Raw genomic sequence first — 18,249 nt, 5'->3', positions numbered from 1 at the left:
TTTGAGGCCATAAAAGTCACCAATTGATATATATTATCATCATGAAACTCAGCACACGTACTGAAAATTTACATGGCAACGAGACCATATAGATTGGCAGGGCAAAATTTCCATACAAGCTTCAAGAAAATTGTTTTCCTGTCTACCCAAGACATTTCATCAGCATGCGCTGTTTGAACTAAGCCAATACAAAACTAACCTCGTCCACACACGAGTAAAACAGGGAAAATTTCCGAGCACAAGACAAATATTAGGGAGAACTGGAACAGAGCTCTGTGTTCGTCTTCACCAGGGATCATGGTGTTAGGGCGCTATCGGAACCGTTGGAACCGCTTGCTGACAAATTCATACGGCGGAACTTTATCGACTGCGTTAGAAAGCAAGGGAAAGGAATTCACATTAATTCATAAGCTGTGTATAAATTTTGAATTATCAGCTGCATTTTTGAAACCTAGAGGGAAATCAAGGAGCATACCATCTCCATAGCTAGCCATTGTAGGTTGGGAAGATAACAACATCTTAGCAAACGCTGTAATGTCATCTAGGGTCAGTTCCTCCATGCACTGAAGAAAATGATCGATAGGCTTCCTGTTGTGATGCAAACAAACAAAAAAACAGGATCGATGAGTTTCTTCTATGAGACAGGCTTGTGAAATATGGTTCGAACCGATGAAGATATGGACTTACCTGCTACCATAAGTCAAAAGCTGCCTCCCTATATCTTCTGCAACAATTACCTGCAGTGCAAAGTCAACAGATGGATATCAAATCCTTTTAAATATACGTGATAACTGACAAGCAACAAAGAATGGTGTGTGGCTCCAAACATACCCTTGACTCAAGATTCATTAGCACAGATGAAATCGTCGAGTTTTTCGCACGTGTCAGCTCAACCTCCGTCACTAAATGCATGCAAATTAAATCATATTTTAGAACATGCAGCTTCAGTGAAACCTCAGACAGATTTACCAAATAGGGAATGGCTCGTACCTTGTCCAGGCGTTGCAATAGCAATCAATTCCTGCACAGCGACATCAACAGCCTTTGCAACAAAATCTGGTGGCTGGAGTATTAAAAATGGACAAGAAATCATATTAAAACTCCAATAGAGAATGAAAATCCAAGGCCGGTGCCATTACAATATTAAAATTCAAATAACTATGTTTCATGCTAGAGTTAACTGTTATAAAATGACACACATATTGGTAGCATAGTTTTGCTATGAGAAATCAAAAACAAGTAGACTTGTAACAGTTAAACTTTTTTAACTTAGCATATATATATTCACATTTGAGTTTTTCTTAATTCTATTGCTTGTTTTGCCATCATCACCAGCAGAAAGTCAGTATTTGTAGTAAAGGTCCTGATGCACAACATGCAAAAGCAATAATTAAGCCCATAAAATGACGTTGAAGGATAAACTCACCGTTGTCAAATAGATACCAAAGAGGCCAGTGCTATCATATACATTACTGAATGCTGAAAATGATTGGACGTCGTGATATTTAGTTAAGACTCTCAGGTCTGCAAAGAAACAACAGTGAACTTAGCCTTTTCCTCAAAGCATTCACCCCCTTTGAAACAAGAAATAATTAGACAGCCAGCAGAACTATTCTGAAATGTAAAAAACAGTAACTGAAACAACCACATAAAGTTAGTTTACACCATGGCAACCATACTAGAGATGAACAAATGCAGTGTGTTCGTGACTTACAAAGCCGCGAATGCATCCCTTTTCCAGGACCACCAGAGGAGAATGAGCCGCCACCACCCATTAAGGTCTTCAAAATATTATTGTTGTTGCGCATGAACATTCAGGAATTAACAATTAGAATGTGAAGATGCGGATGTCAATCTAGACCAGATCATTACTATCAAATACCAACCCTTAGCTATACCTGTATGACGGTCATAATTGTAGCATCTCTCTCTTTAAGCCAGCCGCCTGGCACTTCAAAAGCCAACGCAACATGTGTCATCTGCAGGCAAAGAGATGAGTAAAATTTCAAGCTAGAACATAAGGAAGTCTCAAAACTCAAAATGGAATACTTGATTAGAAAGAATATTACATCTGATTCTGCTTTCTGTCTGAAGTCACCACCTGTATACGTAGACTTTGGTGTTTCCATAGGGGACCCCTTGTGCCAATCAGACAACAAAGGTTCTGCAACATCTAACAATTGTTGATGATCAACACCTGACGCTGCTAGAACCACACGATCAGCAGTGAAATTTTCCTGTTATAGAAATAGCAAAGCTTCATGTTTTTTGAATAAAACATATTCATTGCATTGTAGAGAATATTAAAACAACCATATGGTGAGAACAGCATAGCTGAAACTGTTGCTCCTACAAACAATCATGATCCATGGATTGAAAATAAAGTTGTAAGACTAGAACAATCCTGATCACAATTTAGCATCTCTCATAGTTGCTGGCACTGGATCAGCCACATACAAATCAATTCTAGTATATTATGCGGTTAAATAGAACTACTTCTATATTTTAGCGCTGCCAACAGAATAAATTGTTAATATCTAGAATCTGTCGCAACTACATCCACGGAAAACTTAAAGTATAGGGAGCAAAACGACCAAAGTGTGCAAGGATGCTCCACGGTGACCAGCGTGCTAATATCATGTAATGCTTTGAGAAAATGGCCATCCTACCAAAAGTAAGTAAATACGAGCCGCCAAGCAGCAAGCCATGTTCAGGAGGAATGCAGAACTCAAATGTCAGAAGCAGTACATGATAGAACTTCCGAATAATATCGGCATTGATGATCCCAAGAGCCTCCTCAGGAGCTATCAGCGGGTTCGCGATCGCCCCCTCGTATCCAACAAGGTTAAGTACTTCCTGAAGAAACTTCTCCGGGTTCTTCTGCACCGCATGGACCTCCTCTCGAGTAAGGGCCAGCTGACAAGCAACAAATCAACCACCATAATCAGCGCACAACAAACAAGATATACCCAACCATAAGCTGCTTGATGCATCATCCATGATGTTCCGCACCTGCCGGTCGACTTCGTCCTGGACGAAGAGCGGGTTGCGGACGCTGTCGAGGAGCACCTCGACGGCCTGCGGAATGTAGGCCTTGAGCGTGTCGTAGCTGTAGACCATCTGCTCCCTGGAGGCGGAGGCGCCGACGTTGCCCCCCGTGGCCTCCACCTCCTGCACGATCTGCATGTGGCTCCGGTGCGCCGTGTCCTTGAACGCCAGCTTCTCCAGCAGGTGCGTCGCGCCGGTGGACTCGGGCGACTCGTGGATCGAGCCGGACGCCACGAACACCCCCACGCACGCCGTGGGACCCTGACAAACCACCGCACGGAGGCGTCAGCGGAGCACCATATGGGCTCATCAGGAGGGGGAGATGGGGGAGGTGGGTGGTACCGGGACGTCCTCGGAGGCGACGCGGACGCCGTTGGGGAGCGTGGTGATGCGGGTGGGGAGGCGGGCGAGCTGGTCGGGGAGGCAGGGCGGGAGGTCGAGCCCCGGCAGCGGGTGCAGGAGCGAGGTCGAGCGCGCGGCGGAGGCTGCGCCGGAGAGCCGCCGCGTCATCGTCGGCAGCGGCGGCGGCACTCTTTGGACCTCGCCGCGCACCAGCGGCCGGGACGCTTCGCACAGCTGCAATTGACGCAATCCATCCCAGAAACCGTGAGGCAGGCAGCAGGGCGACTAAATACAAGCGGGCGAGCGGCGGACTCACCTTGCGGAGCAGGCGGGCGGAGGAGCGGAGCCGGAGCATCGCGGCGGCGGGGCCGGGGCTGGTGGAGGGAGCCGCCGGCGAGGAGGAGGAGGAGAAGCTGCCGTGGAGGAGGGGAAGGGGGAAGGAATAGTTCGGCTCGGTCTGCTGGGCCTTAGGTAGGGTTTTTTTGGTGCCACGCTGGGCTCGGACCGGGCCGTCGTCCACTGGAGACCCGGTAGAATGAGCCCAAGAAGAGTTCCCGGCCCTTCCTCTTCGTCTAGTTTTTCCTTTTTTTTTTCTGCCTTATCCTCGGAGAGCAGGAAAAGGCCACGGCCACGAGCCGCTGTTGCTGCTTCCCTCCTCTCCTCTGTTTTTCTCTGCCTCTCATGGAGGCCTCCATGCTCAAGCCGTCGGTGCTGCTCCCTCCGGCGAGGGGGCGGGGCTGCGTCGTCGCCGGCGCCGGCGGCCGCGGCAGCAAGGTCGGACGGCTGGTTCTTGGTTGCTTACTGTTCATGGAGAGCGAGCTCCATCCATTGTCTCTCACACGCTGCTTCTTTTTCATTTCTTTCCAATCAATCAGAACCTCGAGACACGGCGGCCGGAAGGGAGCGAGCCGGCCAGAGGAGCCCACGGCCATGTCCTACCCCTGGCGGCAGCGGCGGTGAGCAGCAGCGCCGCCGCCCTGCCGTGCCACGCCGCGACCTCTCCGGCGGCGTACGAGCAATCGCTGTACAGGGCGGCGGTGGTGCTGGGGGAGCTGGACCCGGCGACGGCGAAGGTGGTGATCGGGGTGGCGGGGCCGGCGCTGTCGGCGGTGGGGTTCCTGTTCGTGGCGCGGATCGTCATGTCGTGGTACCCGAGGCTGCCGGTCACCAAGTTCCCCTACGTGGTGGCCTACGCGCCCACGGAGCCCATCCTCGCCGCCACCCGCCGGGTCATCCCGCCGCTGGGCGGCGTCGACGTCACGCCGGTGGTCTGGTTCGGCCTCGTCAGCTTCCTCAGCGAGATCCTCGTCGGGCCCCAGGGCCTCCTCGTCCTCCTCTCCCAGCAAGTCTCTCCCTCGTAGTATCTTCTTCAGCTTAGCCAAAAATGCTTCTTATTTTCTGAGTGTAATATACGAGCTTATTATCATGGGTGTGCATGAGTTTTTTTTTTTTTTTTTTTTGCGGGTGTGCATGAGTTTTTGACATTCGAAATTTTGCCAAAATTTGTCAAGAAACAGTTCAGCTCCCGCGACGATCCCGAATTTTTTCTCCCATTGCAAACAGAAGATACAAGTCATTCGCAAAAAAAAAAAAAAAAAAAAAAAAAAAAAAACAGAAGATACAAGTCGAGTCCAGACGTGGAAACCAAGTCCATATTCATACTCAACTATACTATCTGCCTTTCCGGCAATGAAGCTTTTCGCTGCCAAAGGAGAAAGATGCACAGGTTGCAACAATTTGACAGTACTAAACGATGAATTGTGAAACCATTCCGAATTTGCTTTAGGTATGAACTCATCACAAAATCGATGTGGCAACACCCCAAACAGAAGAGATCCCTAATCAGAAGGCGACTCGGTCGACGCAGAACTAAAAGCACAGTGCAAGACAAAGGCATCATCAGGAAGATGGATTTGAACTAGTTGCCATTTACAAGGGGGCACGCTTCGCGCCCGTGTTTATACAAATAATCGTTACACCCACCACCATCTGATTTCGGCGGCAAATGTCATCTCGCTGTGTATTCTGTATGAGAACAAGATTATATACCATACTATCCTCCTTGGAAAGAAGAAAAAAAACATTTCCCTCCTACAACCCATGTATGTATATTGTTCTGATCTATCTCCAATTGGGTGCTGCATGCCTCCCTGGCTTCTACAGGCAGCCTCTGTTTGTTGAAGCAGCAGCTAATGACTATTTGTACTGTAAGTCAGTATACAGCTGAGAGTAGCTAAAGCCGGTCAAAAATTAGGGCGACAGGCAGTGACTAGTGGTTGATTGAACACAGCTCCCACTTCCCTTCGCCGTCGATGAGTTTCAGTTCCAACGAATGGAAGGGTATGAGAGCAGGCCTCTGTGAAAAAGATGAGAGAAGGCTTCAGCATCACACAATTTTGCATTCAGAAAGACGCGACCACGAGGGGCATAAAGAAACAAAATCCGTGGGACAAGGAAATCAGATCCGATACCCAGCGGTGCTTGTGTTAACTTGCAGAGGCTCGGGAGGATAAATTGATGAATAAAGTACTTACTTGGGAGGAAGTGACCACAGTTATACCCATGTCAGTTGCTAGCCTGTACAAATGCTCCTCGACATCGACACTCGTAGCACTGCGGTGAGCATACAAGATTTTTAAGTACAAAGACTGATAAACGAAATGGGAGTACAAAATATAGCGTGATACAACACGTACTTGGTGCACTCGTCAAGGATGCCAAACTTAGGAGAGTGAAAGAACAGGCGGGCCTGGAAAGTAAACAGTCATTCCATGTTACTACACATTTTGTTCGCAAAAAGGTATAGAGATAGCTTGAAACAAACTGTGAGCATATAACCACTGACCATGCCTAGCCTCTGCTGTTCTCCCAAGGACAAAATGTCTTCCCAATTGGGAGTAGCATCCCAACCTTCTCTTTCGAGAAGATAGACCAAGCGAACATTCTCTAGAATTGTCCTCAGGTGATCGTCCAGCGATCTAGACCTGTCACCTACATCGCCAAGGTTTATGGTGTCATGTCACTACAAATCAATATAAACCTTTGCTCATAACAATACAGGGGAAGTTCAACACATAATAAAAGTTTGTTACAAACACCATTAACTAGCACAAGCCACTTCAGATTTTAGTAGAGGAGATTTTATAAATGTGTGTTTCGCACGTTGAATACAGAGGCTGAAGTCGACAGCTAGATGTTTGCCTTTGCAGAGTTAGGTAACACTTACTTGTTTTGGACAATGTAAGCATCTTCAACTCTGCCTCCTCACGTGAGAGAGGATATATGATCTGATCCCTCAAGGTTCCAAGGCAAGTATATGGGCGCTGAGGAACGTGAAATATCCCTTCAGATGGCACGGTGAGCCTTCCGGAAGCTACAGGCCACAAACTTTGGAGCACCCTAAAAATGGAACTCTTGCCACTGCCGTTTGGACCTTCAGAAGAAATAATCACATATATTAGAGAAACAATGTTGGCATGGTGCTAAATAAAGCCAAGCAGAAGCGGTCAGATCACATACCAGTGACAAGAAGGCTTTTTCCTTGAGACACATCACAAGACAATTGGCTAGCCAGTAGCTTTTGCGATGGGGTCACAATATCCACATTACGGAAGGAAATAGTTTCTTCAGATGGCACACTGATAACATTTGAGGGCATGACAGCATCTAGAAAAACAACAGTGTCATATCCAGGTACAATTCATAGCATCAAGATGGCCAAAAGGCTAAAACCTTTTAACTTCGATAACATCATCAACTGATTATGAACAAAACAATTCAGCATCTTACAAATTTGATGAACTAATTTCCAGCTGTGGTCAAGGTGGTCAACAATATCATATGATTACTACCAAGGTTTCTACAATCAGTAATGGTGGTACCTCTTAACCAGTTATGGACAGTTAATAGTGTTACAGAAAAGCAGATGTTGCACTAAAGAATATTGAGTAGCCAGATGCCCAGATTTGCCAACTAAAACTGACAGTTTTTTGCATTGTCTAGAGAAATTCCAGTACACAGTGATTTTCAATTTTTCCTCCACTCAAGAATTTTTTGTATCAAAAATTACAGTGATGACATTACATAGTTGGACAAAGTTGCAAAATAAGAAGGTTGACTCTTATGATACTAGACTGAACATGCTCACATAAAATTTTATCATATGGGCGGTTAGTGTTCATAATTTCAGTTCAAGAGCTTGTGGCAGGTTGCACAATGGTTGACCAAAATAGGAGTTATGCTGCTGATATGCAATATCATTTTATATTCAAATGACATAGGTTTCTGACTCAAGCATATGAGGCACTAGAGTTTGCAGTGAATTGAAACTTACTGCTTTGAGATGCCTTTAGAAGCTCCTCGAGTTCAAAGATCCTATTGACACCACCAGAAAGTTCAAGGAATTTCTTATGCAACTCGAGAATGTCACCAAAAGCTATGAAACTTTGTGACACTACAGATGCCAAGAACCGCAGGGCATGTGCTAACTCTCCTGCAATTTCAAAATGAGAACATATTGTAAAACTGTATGCAAAATAATATCGATAAAATGGGTCGGTTTCAAGATTTGCCAACCTTGTGTTGAAGTCAAAGCTCGGTCCCCCTTGTGTTCCAAAGCATATAACAGACTCAATCCCCATGTCACATTATGAGGCAGCTGCTTCGTCACGAAATCATCAAATATACCATAAAGCCATCTTTTCCTCAAAAGAATCTTCGAGTGGTTAAGCAAAGTTGCGAACTTAGCTTCAACCATCTGATTTATAAGAAAATAATGACAATGTGAGGCCATATACTTTTACTAACAAATCCTGTGCCAGATGTGCAGATGAAGCTACATGACCTGTGTTTTCATCTCTTTTTTTTCAATTATTTAGCATTTCGATTGAAATTCAGAATAAGGATTACAGTGTAGCACAATAAATAGAAAATTTAACATGATATTCACAAGAATCAGAATACATAAAATGCATCTTGAGGAGCCCCTTCAAGTGGTAGGAATAACTCACAGCTCTTTCCCTTGATCCACCACCAAAGAAAGCAATTGACTCAGCATGTGTCCGCAGTCTTGAGTGCATGAACCTTGAACAACAAATATTAGAAGGTCAATACTGGAAGTTCATCATGCTATAAGAAAGCCAAATACACAAATACCCAACAAATTATATCACTAACCTGAAAGAACTTTCAAGTTCTTGTTCTTGGTTTGAAAGATCACCGAAATCAGGGGAAACGGCTCTTAGAAAACCAAGCCCTAGCAACATGTATGCGTACAAAATAGCAACTCCTCTTCTCCCAGATAAAAGCTTCATTCTCCATGTAAACCTGGAGAATAGCAGTAGCTTAACTATGAAAGCCTGATTAACCAAAGAACACCGGAGCAACACATGAGGCCACAAAGAACTCACCAAAGAATGTCAACTGATGGTTTCACCATTCCAGTAACTAAGCCAGCAAGATCATTCGTCAACTTCTCCACATCACGTGTTATTCTTTGGTCTGCATCAATCTCCATGCCTGTCATGTTAAATACCTGGAAAAGAAAGGTCAAACTGCTCAGCTTTTATTCAAACAGAAATATTGTCATGACAGAACAATGCTAGCAACAGTTATAAGGGGAAAACACTGCTGCAAAATGGAACAAATGACTTGCAAATTACACATTTTGTTAAGGTAATTTACCTTGTAAAAAGCATTTCTTTTCAAATAATATGCAAGTAGATGGTTGGTCATGCGAATTCGCCATCCAAGAGCAATCTTTGAAGTAAGGTGTCTGTAAAGAAAACACTTGATCAGGTCATGGAACCAATTATGAACAATCAACTGCCACTCTAAAAATAGTTAAATACACGCAAGCATGAGTAGTACTTTCATTCTTGTGGTGAAGACCACATGAGGTAGCATAAAGTAATGTTCAGATGGAACATTTGAATAGATAGTAAATATTTAAAAAAATGTGTGGGTGCTTCGCTAAATGAAAATGTCGTGACAAGCAGTCAAGCACTGCATCAAATCTCCCTGAGAACCAACTTCAAAATAGCAGAACCAAAAGTCCAAACCTACCTCAGTGATGGTGCCACAATTGAATTTGCTGCACTTTGCATTACACTGGTCCCGATCAATCGAATGAAGGCTGCCTTGTCCTGCTCCAGGACATACTTAACACTAGTCCCTGTCAAGACGTGCAACTTGTTACAAAAATTGTACACCAGCCAGCTCCAGTTCTTGTAGTAAAGGAAAACACACGAGGAGCCAACCATTCAGTGAAGCTATACGATCAGATATCCAAGTCCGAGAAAGTACGAGTACTGCAACTGCAAGCAATTGCGCTCCTTGCTTATCAACGATTTTAGGAACCTGCCAAACATTCAAGAAAATCATTAGAATTAACTATCTAATAAAAACCCTTAATCAATTAGGAAATGTAATTGTGTACCAGTATTTTAGACATTGCAGCAACTCTAACAGGCAAAGGTCTCGGCGAGCACTGCAATTGTGGGATCAGATGTGGCTGTTCTGTGGATTCTATTTCCATATTGGGGGAAGTAGCTATGACCTGTGTTGAATAAGAATGTTCCTTGGGGCCCGATAAAGTATTTTCCTGGTAATAAAATGTGTTAAAGAGTGACACAACGAAGACCAATAGTAGCAGTACAGACTATGAAATCATAACTACCTTTGTATTAGCACTAAAAGCCCTTTGAACAGCAAGTGCGTCAGATTTGCGGTCAGTTTCTGATGACTTCAATGCATCAAACTCCGATTCAGTAGGAAGGAAGGAGCCATTTCTACAAAAACAAGAGGATCACACAAAGTTCAGCCTTCTAGAGACAACACGTCAAAAGAAGAAAAGAAAAAGAGGAAAAGAATCATGAACGTAACCTGTTATCTTGAACTTTCCACCCTCCTTCACCATCCAAGGACAAAACGACATCATGAAAAGCAACTAATGCTGGTCGGTGAGATATTGTTATGCATGACGTGCCCATTGCTCGGACCCTATTGCAGAAACGTTCTTCCATATCAGTCGTCACAGCACTAGTACACTCATCCAGGATGGCAAACTTGGGCTTATGGTAGAACAATCTCGCCATTCCCAATCTCTGTTGCTCACCAAGAGACAACTCATCACCCCAGTTAACTTCCTTGTCGAGAGGGTAGCGTTCTAGCAAGTATTCTAGATCAACCTGCAAAAGAAAAAAAGGACAACACTAAGGATCCCCAGAAAGGTTTATTAAATACTTGTTCGGGAGAAAGAAGCACACAAACAAAATGAGTGGGGTATAGCTGAACAAGGCCAGCGTATTGGTTTGAGTATAATTACATTCTTTAGAAGATCCACCATACCACCATAGCTAAGTGGTTCGGTTTCCTGATCTGCTGTAAGTGGATAGATTAACTGGTCGCGAAGTGTTCCGACAGCTGTATATGGTCGCTGGGGGACATAAAAGATTTCCTTGTTAAGATTAGAACCAACACCAGGTTTGACAATGTGGCCAGATACAAGTGGCCACAGACCCCCAAGAACACGGAAAAGAGAGCTTTTTCCACTACCGTTGGGACCTGAAATAAACATCACAGACACATAGAAATATTAATTTCCCATGCCTGCAATTTTCATGTAAAAGTGGCAGAAAAGACAGGGAAGACATAAATATAGCATCAGGCATACACATAAATAATTAAATAGCAAGAGCTTGAGACATCACCCTACCAAGTTCAAGCACACAAACTTTGAGGCAGTTCTCAAGATAAGGCTGGCCAATAAATGACGTCTAAGCCAACAAAACATTTAAAATGATCTGTCTAAGGTTGACAACCGGAAAATTAACCAGACCACAAAGAAGATCAATTTAAACTGTGACCCCTCCACAAATCAAGACCAAGCATCTAGGGTCAAAGCACTGGTTTTAAGAGTTTTTCCCAAGTGAAAGAGAGGTGATTTTAGGCAAAGATCTATAACCAGCTTCTAACTAACACCAACCTGTATGAGGGGAATAGATTGACTAATGGTAATGAGGAAATATCAACAGAAGTTGACAAATCCTACTTTAAACCCACAACTATCAAATGCACAAAGGAGGGTTATGTTTATGTATACCGTGTATGGAAGAAGCAACAATCAAATTACCGTCATTTCTTCTAGCAATGAAGGTGTAAACATTCAATCGATTCAATTTCATTGCAGCCATGACTCAGAACCAGATCTAGGGGAGCAAATATTTGATAGAGAGGTTACAGCTTACCAGTGATCAAAAGATTAGAACCCGACTCCACCCGGAGAGTTAAATCATCAACCAAGACATTCCCAGAGGGTGTCACCACCTGTAACGAACTTCTATTTATATCTTGGTATCGAACAGATAAAATAATGAGCATAATACTCCCACCATCATAATTACCTTAACACCTGAAAATTCTATATAGTTTGCCTCACTAATATAATTTTTGGCAGAAGAATTTCGGCTCATTGATCTGTCACGAACCCCAGATAGCTCACGTGAAACATCCAGTAACTCATGAATACGGTCTGCATAGCCACTGTCAATCGGAGCGCAGAGTTTATCAGCATAAGAGACAAAAAAACCAGAACTTATGTATACTAGAAATGCATGAAGCAATCATAGCTGGGTGGAACTTAAATATAACTCAACAGAACACAGCTCTCAAGTTACATAGTTTAAAAGTAATAAAATGTACCAGAGGTCCTAAAAGTATTTCGGGCATAACAGTGTTGAGAAATGTAAACACAATACCAATGTAATTCTTAGAAGCCAAAATTTAATAATTACATGCAAACATTATATGTTTAGCAACTATGGAACTACGGCAATTTACAGCAATCAATTTGATAAAAAAATTGAATATACAAATGTCTACTTGACATATAGGTATCTCAAGCATTTCTCACAAGAGTGTAAAGGATGGTGCATTTACCTGAGAAGATTTAAACGTCTTGAACTGGTAGAAAGGGTGCCAAGGGACTGGAATAATGATATTATCACACTTGTGTGATAACGAAGATTACTCAACATCTCTGCCCGTCCTAAAGTAGATGTATCAGGTTTAAGATCTCCCGCAAAGAAAGGTTCGACAATCAAGATAACTCCCACTGTGGCACCAAGATACTTCAGAAGAAAATCCTGAATCATGCCAAACCACCAGTTCTCATGAAGAACAACATTCACGTGCCGCACAAGAGCCTGGAACCGCTGCATAATGTGCGATTCTTCGCTGTTCTCACCACCATAAAATGCCACGCTCTCAGCATGAGTTCTCAGTCGTGAATGAACCTGGCGATATTCCCCTTCTAGTTGTTGTTCCATGGCTTTCAACTTCCCAAAAGAAGGGGAAAATTTTCTAATTGTGCCACCAGCACCAAGTACATATGCCTGAAAGCAATTACTTATTAACATTGTATCTAATTAATTAAGCAGCAAACTAGTTATCATAATATTATTACAGTATACACAAACATTAAGGCAGCATAGTGTCCTCCGAATAGAGGAGCGTTTTTCTTTGACTGACCATAAGAATTTCCATATCATACTACAAATCAATAAGGTTAACAGTATATGTAGAAATATTTTTACCAGAATCCAGAGAACATATTTCGGACTTGCATAAGAACAGATGCGCCAGATGTATATTAACCCATCTGCAACTGCAATCAGATCATCTTGTACAAGGTCACTTAGTCCTGCGCAGAACTTAGGAATATCACTAGCAATCCTTTGCTCTGGGTTTGAAATCCGATGATCTACATGTGAGATCTTGTAGTAAACCATATTCTGGACAAAAGTAGGAAAAAATCCATGAGGAGTTGCAGTGAATATGTGGTTCAAAGCAGGAAAAGTTTGGCAATCGACCAAACTATCAACTCTGAATTTCACATGATAATCTCTAGGATAAGAGGTAATGAACAGTTGTGATAAGTACACAGAACACTTAATGTGCATTGCAGCAAAAAGAACTGGCTTCACTTAACTCTATGGATTAAGTGAGTTGAGATAGATAGCCTCAGAATACTTCAACACTACATTATTTTTGCATGACCAGGTATCATGGCCATAAAAATATTTGTGTTCTTTCAGCTGTTGTGTGTAGCACAAGTTGTTGGATGCAATTCTTGGACCTAATAATAATTCACAAATAATGCTCCGCAAAGTCTACCAACTGTATATCAGTTCATCTCAGACTTTCAGTACATAACTGGGAACTGAAGAAGTGAAAAAACATGTGAAGGTGTGAAACAGAAAGGATATTTCAACTTCATAATCCAATATACCTACCTCAAAGTAATCAGCATGGATGAGATCCGTCAAAATTTTCTTGAAGCGCAAGCTTAAGGATCCTGTCAAGTACTTTGAGGTCTGATATACCGTGGACTGAAGAAAGCATAATAGAAGATTTTCAATGATTAGGCGTGTGAAGGCCGGAACACGCCGAAGAAACGCGGATTTGAACAAATACCCTTGAACTTTTGCTAATCTGTGACCAATGGCTGTACGTAACACCTGTGGAAAGTCCGTCGGTTAAAAAGGTTCCACATGACTGAACCCAGGTACAACTTATCACAAATAGCCAGCAACAAAGTCAGCAACCCAGTAAGATACCACAAGAAATTAAACTAACACATATGGACCATACAAATTCTGATACTCAAAAAAGCACTATTGGTATGTCAAACAAATGAAACAGGCAGAATGGGAGATTTGTAGCACTTACTGCTGTTAACATCAAGCCAAGAAGGTAATTTGTTCCACTTGGGCCAATCTTCTTAAGTAAAATGGCAGCCAGGAAATGTAAGGATTTCAATAAATTTTTCTTTTTCCTTGTCTTTACCACTTTACCATCAACACCATTTTGACTAATGCCCTCTTTACTCCTGGTATGTGCATTTCCATCATTAGAATGATTTTCTTCCCGATGTTTCCTCCGTCGACCTGACTGCGCATATGCTAAAGTACCACCAGCAAGTAGTGCGCCAGAAACAACTGCAAGCGTCCTCCTGAACGTGGTTTCAAAGGAAGAAGCATAAGGTAAGAACTAGCAACTGATTAACCAAATTATATATAAAAAATGTGTTGTGATCAGCACACCTTCTAGAAGAAAAAAGGTTTCGCCCATGCTCCGTAAGTTGCAATAACTGAAGCGATGACATTGTTGCTAGATTGCCCTCCCCAAGGAGATATAGACAGCAAGCAAAAACAGAGGGCTGAGCAGTAAGGAAGCCTTGACGATCAACAAAACACAAATGTCACCAAGCAAGGGCGCCGCCTGTCACAATACAGCAGCAATATGTCCAATTAGAACCTGCGAATATTCAGCAGATAACTATTATTCATTGCAAACATGGCTGTTAAGAAAATGTGAAGAAAGCTAAGAACAAAGAAGATAAAAAAAAGCCTGTAAGACTAGCCAACCACACCACAATGCATCAAGCACAAGACGCACGCAATCGAATTTTGGGAGTGAAACAAGTGCATTCTGCCTACATCACCAAGCAACAGGGTAATGTGAGCTCTATGCCCTGCCCTCAATCATGAAGAATTTTGCCGTGGAGCTGCAATTCTACATTCTCATTGCCCTGCCCTCAATCATGAAGAATTTTGCCGTGGAGCTGCAATTCTACATTCTCATTCCCCTGCCCTCAGGCGACTACCCAACCTTAACTCCATAACCCACTGCACAGCCCCATTGCAGAACACTGAGCACCCTGCAAGTTCCCCTGCTCCTTAACTACTTGTTAACAACCAACACTACAATGGTCTGCAGTTACTAGGTCCACGCTTAAACCGGTGGTCAGTGAGAGTAGCTAGGTCCACGCTTAAACTGAACTCTACAAACCCACTACACAGCCCCATTATGGCAATTGAGCACCCTGCAAATTCCCCTGCTCCTCACTTGTCAGCAGCAGCCAATACAATGCCGCAGTTACCATCACAAGCCCCACGAACAAACCAACCGGTGGTCAACGGCAGTAGACAGGTCCACTCCACTTGCAGCTCGCCCAACCTCCAAATCTGCCCTTCTTCACACAAGAGTTGACGGATCCGTAGCTGTCGGGGCAGAGGAAGCAGGGCAGCAGAGGAGCAATGGCACGGAGGCTCCCTCCCTCCCACCTGACTCCCGTATGCGTATATCCCACCAAACTGACTTCATACCACTACAACAGGACACTGGACCACCGGGGTCATGAAATCCGCTGCTACTTGGATCTGAGCAGTGAGCAGAGTCGCCATTAAGTGAGCTCGGCCGCACTCAAGTATTACCACGGGGTAAGCAGGTAAATGAAGTAGCTAGTGGAGTGAGCGACTGACGCGCGCACCAGAGTTCTCGACGGGAATTAGCAGTGGTACAGTCCATCCATCGCGTGTGGCGGTTACTGGGAGCGGAGCAATGGCGCCCGAACCCGCGCCGCCCCGCTGTTAGCATGAGGGTGCGAGGCCAGGCGCGCGCGGAGGAGAAGCAATCGAGGAAGCGGGCAAGCAAAGCAGCGTACGCAAGCGCGGGCGAGCGGGCGAGACCCCCGAGAGCACACGCGACCTACCTACCCGAAGTGATCGAACCCGGCGGCGCCGGGGCGGGCAGACCCAGTCCGGCTCCCCCCGATCGGCGGGATCGCGGGGACGGGGAGGGAGGGCGCGGCGGGGGGGCGGCGGCGAGGAGCGGCTAGTGGAGATGGAATCGAGCCGAGGGATAAATAAAGGACGGCGACGGCGACGGCGAGGGGAGGGGGGTGGTGTGCGGTGTGGACAACAAATCGGGGCGGTCGCGGTCTCCCTTCCTCGGTCTGGTCACGAGCCCAGGAAGTTGCGTGATGGATTACTCCTGTTTAAATATTCATTCCTGTTAATCAGGGGGCCGGGATCGGGCCAGCAGCGGGCGATCGACGGCCCGCGTGGAGCCCCGCCGGCCTTGGGCGCGTCCGTCACACGAGAGCTGGATGATTGGAGGAAGGACCGATAGAGATGACATCGGTCCGGCTGTCACCAACGAACCAACTCTTGTTTTTTCGGGTCGGTTTCTGGTTTCCAGTTTGTTTCCCAGCCTTTTCGCGTGCGGTGCCATTGCTCCTCTGCTACCACGCGTGGCCGAAATCACTGTTTCAACCTTTTTTTTAATTATATATAAGCAACATATTTTTTCCGATCATCTTCAATCATGGCAATACAACGAGCAACCGCCGCAGATGAAGAATAATGTAGACCATAAGGATCCAATTCAAAGACACACGAACGTAGACGGACAACGACGAGATCCGAGCAAATTCACCAAAGATAGATCCACCGGAGACACACGCCCACCAACAGTGCTAGACGCACCGCTGGTACATGGGCTAGGCGGGGAGACCTTTGTTCCATCTTCAGGAAGCCACCTCCGTCTCGTCTTCCTGAGCAGGACACAAAACCTAGCAAAACTGGAAAAAAATGAGTAAAAACGAAGCCCTCCCGCTAGCCCTTGTCGAGATCCACCGCGCCCCCATGGCCCTAGGGCCACCAGAGAGGAGGCGGACCTGCGGCGACGTCGGCGGGAGGTAGAAACCCTAGCTTTTTGTGGAGGAGGAGGCGGCGGCGACTCATCTTGTTCCAGAACCCCTTGCAATGTCCGTCTTTGACCTAATCCTAGTTAGTTAAAGACAAGGCCTCTTAACTTAAGCAAGATCATACCCTACTTGCAATTTTTTTATGATCCGACTCTTTTCATACCGCCATGGTCGATGACGATAGGGTATAACTGCCTACTATCGGGGTCCCTGGCGGTAAGATTAACGGTAGAGGCAGACGCCGGTCGGTGGTTGCTGATATGGATAAATAGACTACCACCCAATATGAGGGCCAGTAGGTAGTTATATCCTACCGTCATCGCGTCCGGCGATGGGGTATAACGCCTCCAAAACCCTATAAAGGCATTATTGCTCCGGGTGAAAATATTTAACAGTAGATCGTGCAACCCTATCATCATCGATCCCGACGGTAGGTTGTAAAACCCTCCCGCCCCCCTCCCCTAGGCCAAAAACAATATCGTTGCTCAGTGTTAAAAAAATGGCGGTGCATTGTGTAACTCTATCGTCATGGTGGCTGTAGGGTTATGTACCCTTTAAGCTTGTCTTTCTTTTCTACAAAATTTCATCATTCAACATAAAAATTTAGCACACGGTAAAATATGCAGCACACACAGTTACTTAAAATACACGGACCTCCGCCTACTACTATTCCTGAAAGTACGTTAAGTCGACTAGAGGGGGGTGAATAGTCAATTTTTATGAATTCTTCACCAAGGAATTTTAGGGTGAGGAAATTCCTAAGCGAAGAACTACTTGCAGCGGAATAAGTACTCAGATGCAGACATGACATAACATGAGCATGGACATCATGATGAAATGAAAACAAACACAGAGTACAGAAAGCGTCACAGGATACAACAGGGTGAAGATAAACAGACTTAAGAAATTGAACTGAGGAAATTGAGAAAGTCTTCAGTCAAAGCCTTCAAACAGATATGAACAAGCTCACAACACAGTAATAAGGAAATGAAAGGGCTGAGGAAATAGAACCAGTTAGCTCGGTGAAGACAATGATTCGGTCACTCGGCATGAGGACACACAGTCATCACCGTATTCTTCTTGAACTAAGGTCACACAGACCCCGTCCAATCACTCGTGGTAAGTCTTCAGATGACTTCCAAACCTTCACAGACTCGGTCACTCGGCGATCCACAATTTCCTCTTGGATGCTCTAGACCATGACGTCTAACCGTCTGGAGGATGCACAGTCCTCAAAGGTAACAAACGTCGGTTCCACACAGGAACAATCTCTTCAGTGATGCTCAATCACTTTGGGTTTGTAGGTGTTT

At 44.7% G+C, this 18,249-nt stretch overlaps 2 protein-coding genes across 9 annotated transcripts; one reads left to right on the top strand and one right to left on the bottom strand.

The window, feature by feature from the left end:
* Positions 1–70: 70 nt before the first annotated feature.
* LOC123063605 (ABC transporter D family member 1) lies at positions 71–16,191 on the bottom strand. Of its 8 annotated transcripts, XM_044487461.1 has the most exons (37): positions 15,722–16,191; positions 14,493–14,706; positions 14,119–14,401; positions 13,683–13,907; positions 12,984–13,181; positions 12,328–12,782; positions 11,793–11,931; positions 11,637–11,715; positions 10,715–10,953; positions 10,273–10,577; positions 10,067–10,178; positions 9,827–9,991; positions 9,648–9,747; positions 9,454–9,562; positions 9,073–9,163; positions 8,799–8,923; positions 8,566–8,715; positions 8,400–8,472; positions 7,966–8,146; positions 7,724–7,882; positions 6,910–7,056; positions 6,617–6,823; positions 6,236–6,381; positions 6,087–6,139; positions 5,913–6,003; positions 5,138–5,215; positions 3,013–3,309; positions 2,749–2,916; positions 2,070–2,237; positions 1,899–1,979; positions 1,715–1,781; positions 1,427–1,524; positions 991–1,063; positions 832–902; positions 688–737; positions 476–588; positions 71–367 (listed from the first exon to the last, which is right to left on the bottom strand). In XM_044487461.1, exons 2-37 carry the CDS (start codon positions 14,552–14,554, stop codon positions 312–314), a joined length of 5,214 nt encoding a protein of 1,737 aa, XP_044343396.1. In that variant the 5' UTR covers positions 14,555–14,706; positions 15,722–16,191; the 3' UTR covers positions 71–311. The 8 variants fall into 8 exon arrangements, with proteins under 8 accessions (XP_044343396.1, XP_044343395.1, XP_044343388.1 ...); XM_044487453.1 differs by lacking the exons at positions 71–367; positions 476–588; positions 688–737; ... (7 more) ...; positions 3,013–3,309; positions 5,138–5,215 and adding an exon at positions 5,287–5,746 and having other exon boundaries at positions 5,925–6,003; XM_044487456.1 differs by lacking the exons at positions 71–367; positions 476–588; positions 688–737; ... (7 more) ...; positions 3,013–3,309; positions 5,138–5,215 and adding an exon at positions 5,287–5,746 and having other exon boundaries at positions 5,925–6,003; positions 14,493–14,670.
* On the top strand, positions 3,983–4,816 carry LOC123063606 (protein COFACTOR ASSEMBLY OF COMPLEX C SUBUNIT B CCB3, chloroplastic). Its single transcript, XM_044487462.1, has 2 exons — positions 3,983–4,164; positions 4,266–4,816. Exons 1-2 carry the CDS (start codon positions 4,072–4,074, stop codon positions 4,749–4,751), a joined length of 579 nt encoding a protein of 192 aa, XP_044343397.1. The 5' UTR covers positions 3,983–4,071; the 3' UTR covers positions 4,752–4,816.
* Positions 16,192–18,249: the final 2,058 nt, after the last annotated feature.

This window comes from Triticum aestivum, chromosome 3A, assembly GCF_018294505.1.
Source record: "Triticum aestivum cultivar Chinese Spring chromosome 3A, IWGSC CS RefSeq v2.1, whole genome shotgun sequence".
NCBI classification, from domain to species: domain Eukaryota; kingdom Viridiplantae; phylum Streptophyta; class Magnoliopsida; order Poales; family Poaceae; genus Triticum; species Triticum aestivum.
The sequence above is the reverse complement of the archived record's forward strand: the minus strand, read 5'-3'. Positions and strand labels throughout refer to the sequence as shown.

Bases quoted from the DNA above. Each gene is read 5' to 3' on its own strand.
- LOC123063606 (XM_044487462.1), top strand. From the start codon at position 4,072: ATGGAGGCCTCCATGCTCAAGCCGTCGGTGCTGCTCCCTCCGGCGAGG. The intron at 4,165-4,265 runs GTCGGACGGCTG...CCAATCAATCAG, and splicing joins CCGGCGGCCGCGGCAGCAAG to AACCTCGAGACACGGCGGCC.
- LOC123063605 (XM_044487461.1), bottom strand. From the start codon at position 14,554: ATGTCATCGCTTCAGTTATTGCAACTTACGGAGCATGGGCGAAACCTT. The intron at 5,216-5,912 runs TTCATCAATTTA...GATCTCTTCTGT, and splicing joins CCTCCCAAGTAAGTACTTTA to TTGGGGTGTTGCCACATCGA. The intron at 3,310-5,137 runs GTACTGTCAAAT...GTGGTTTGTCAG, and splicing joins GTTTCACAATTCATCGTTTA to GGTCCCACGGCGTGCGTGGG.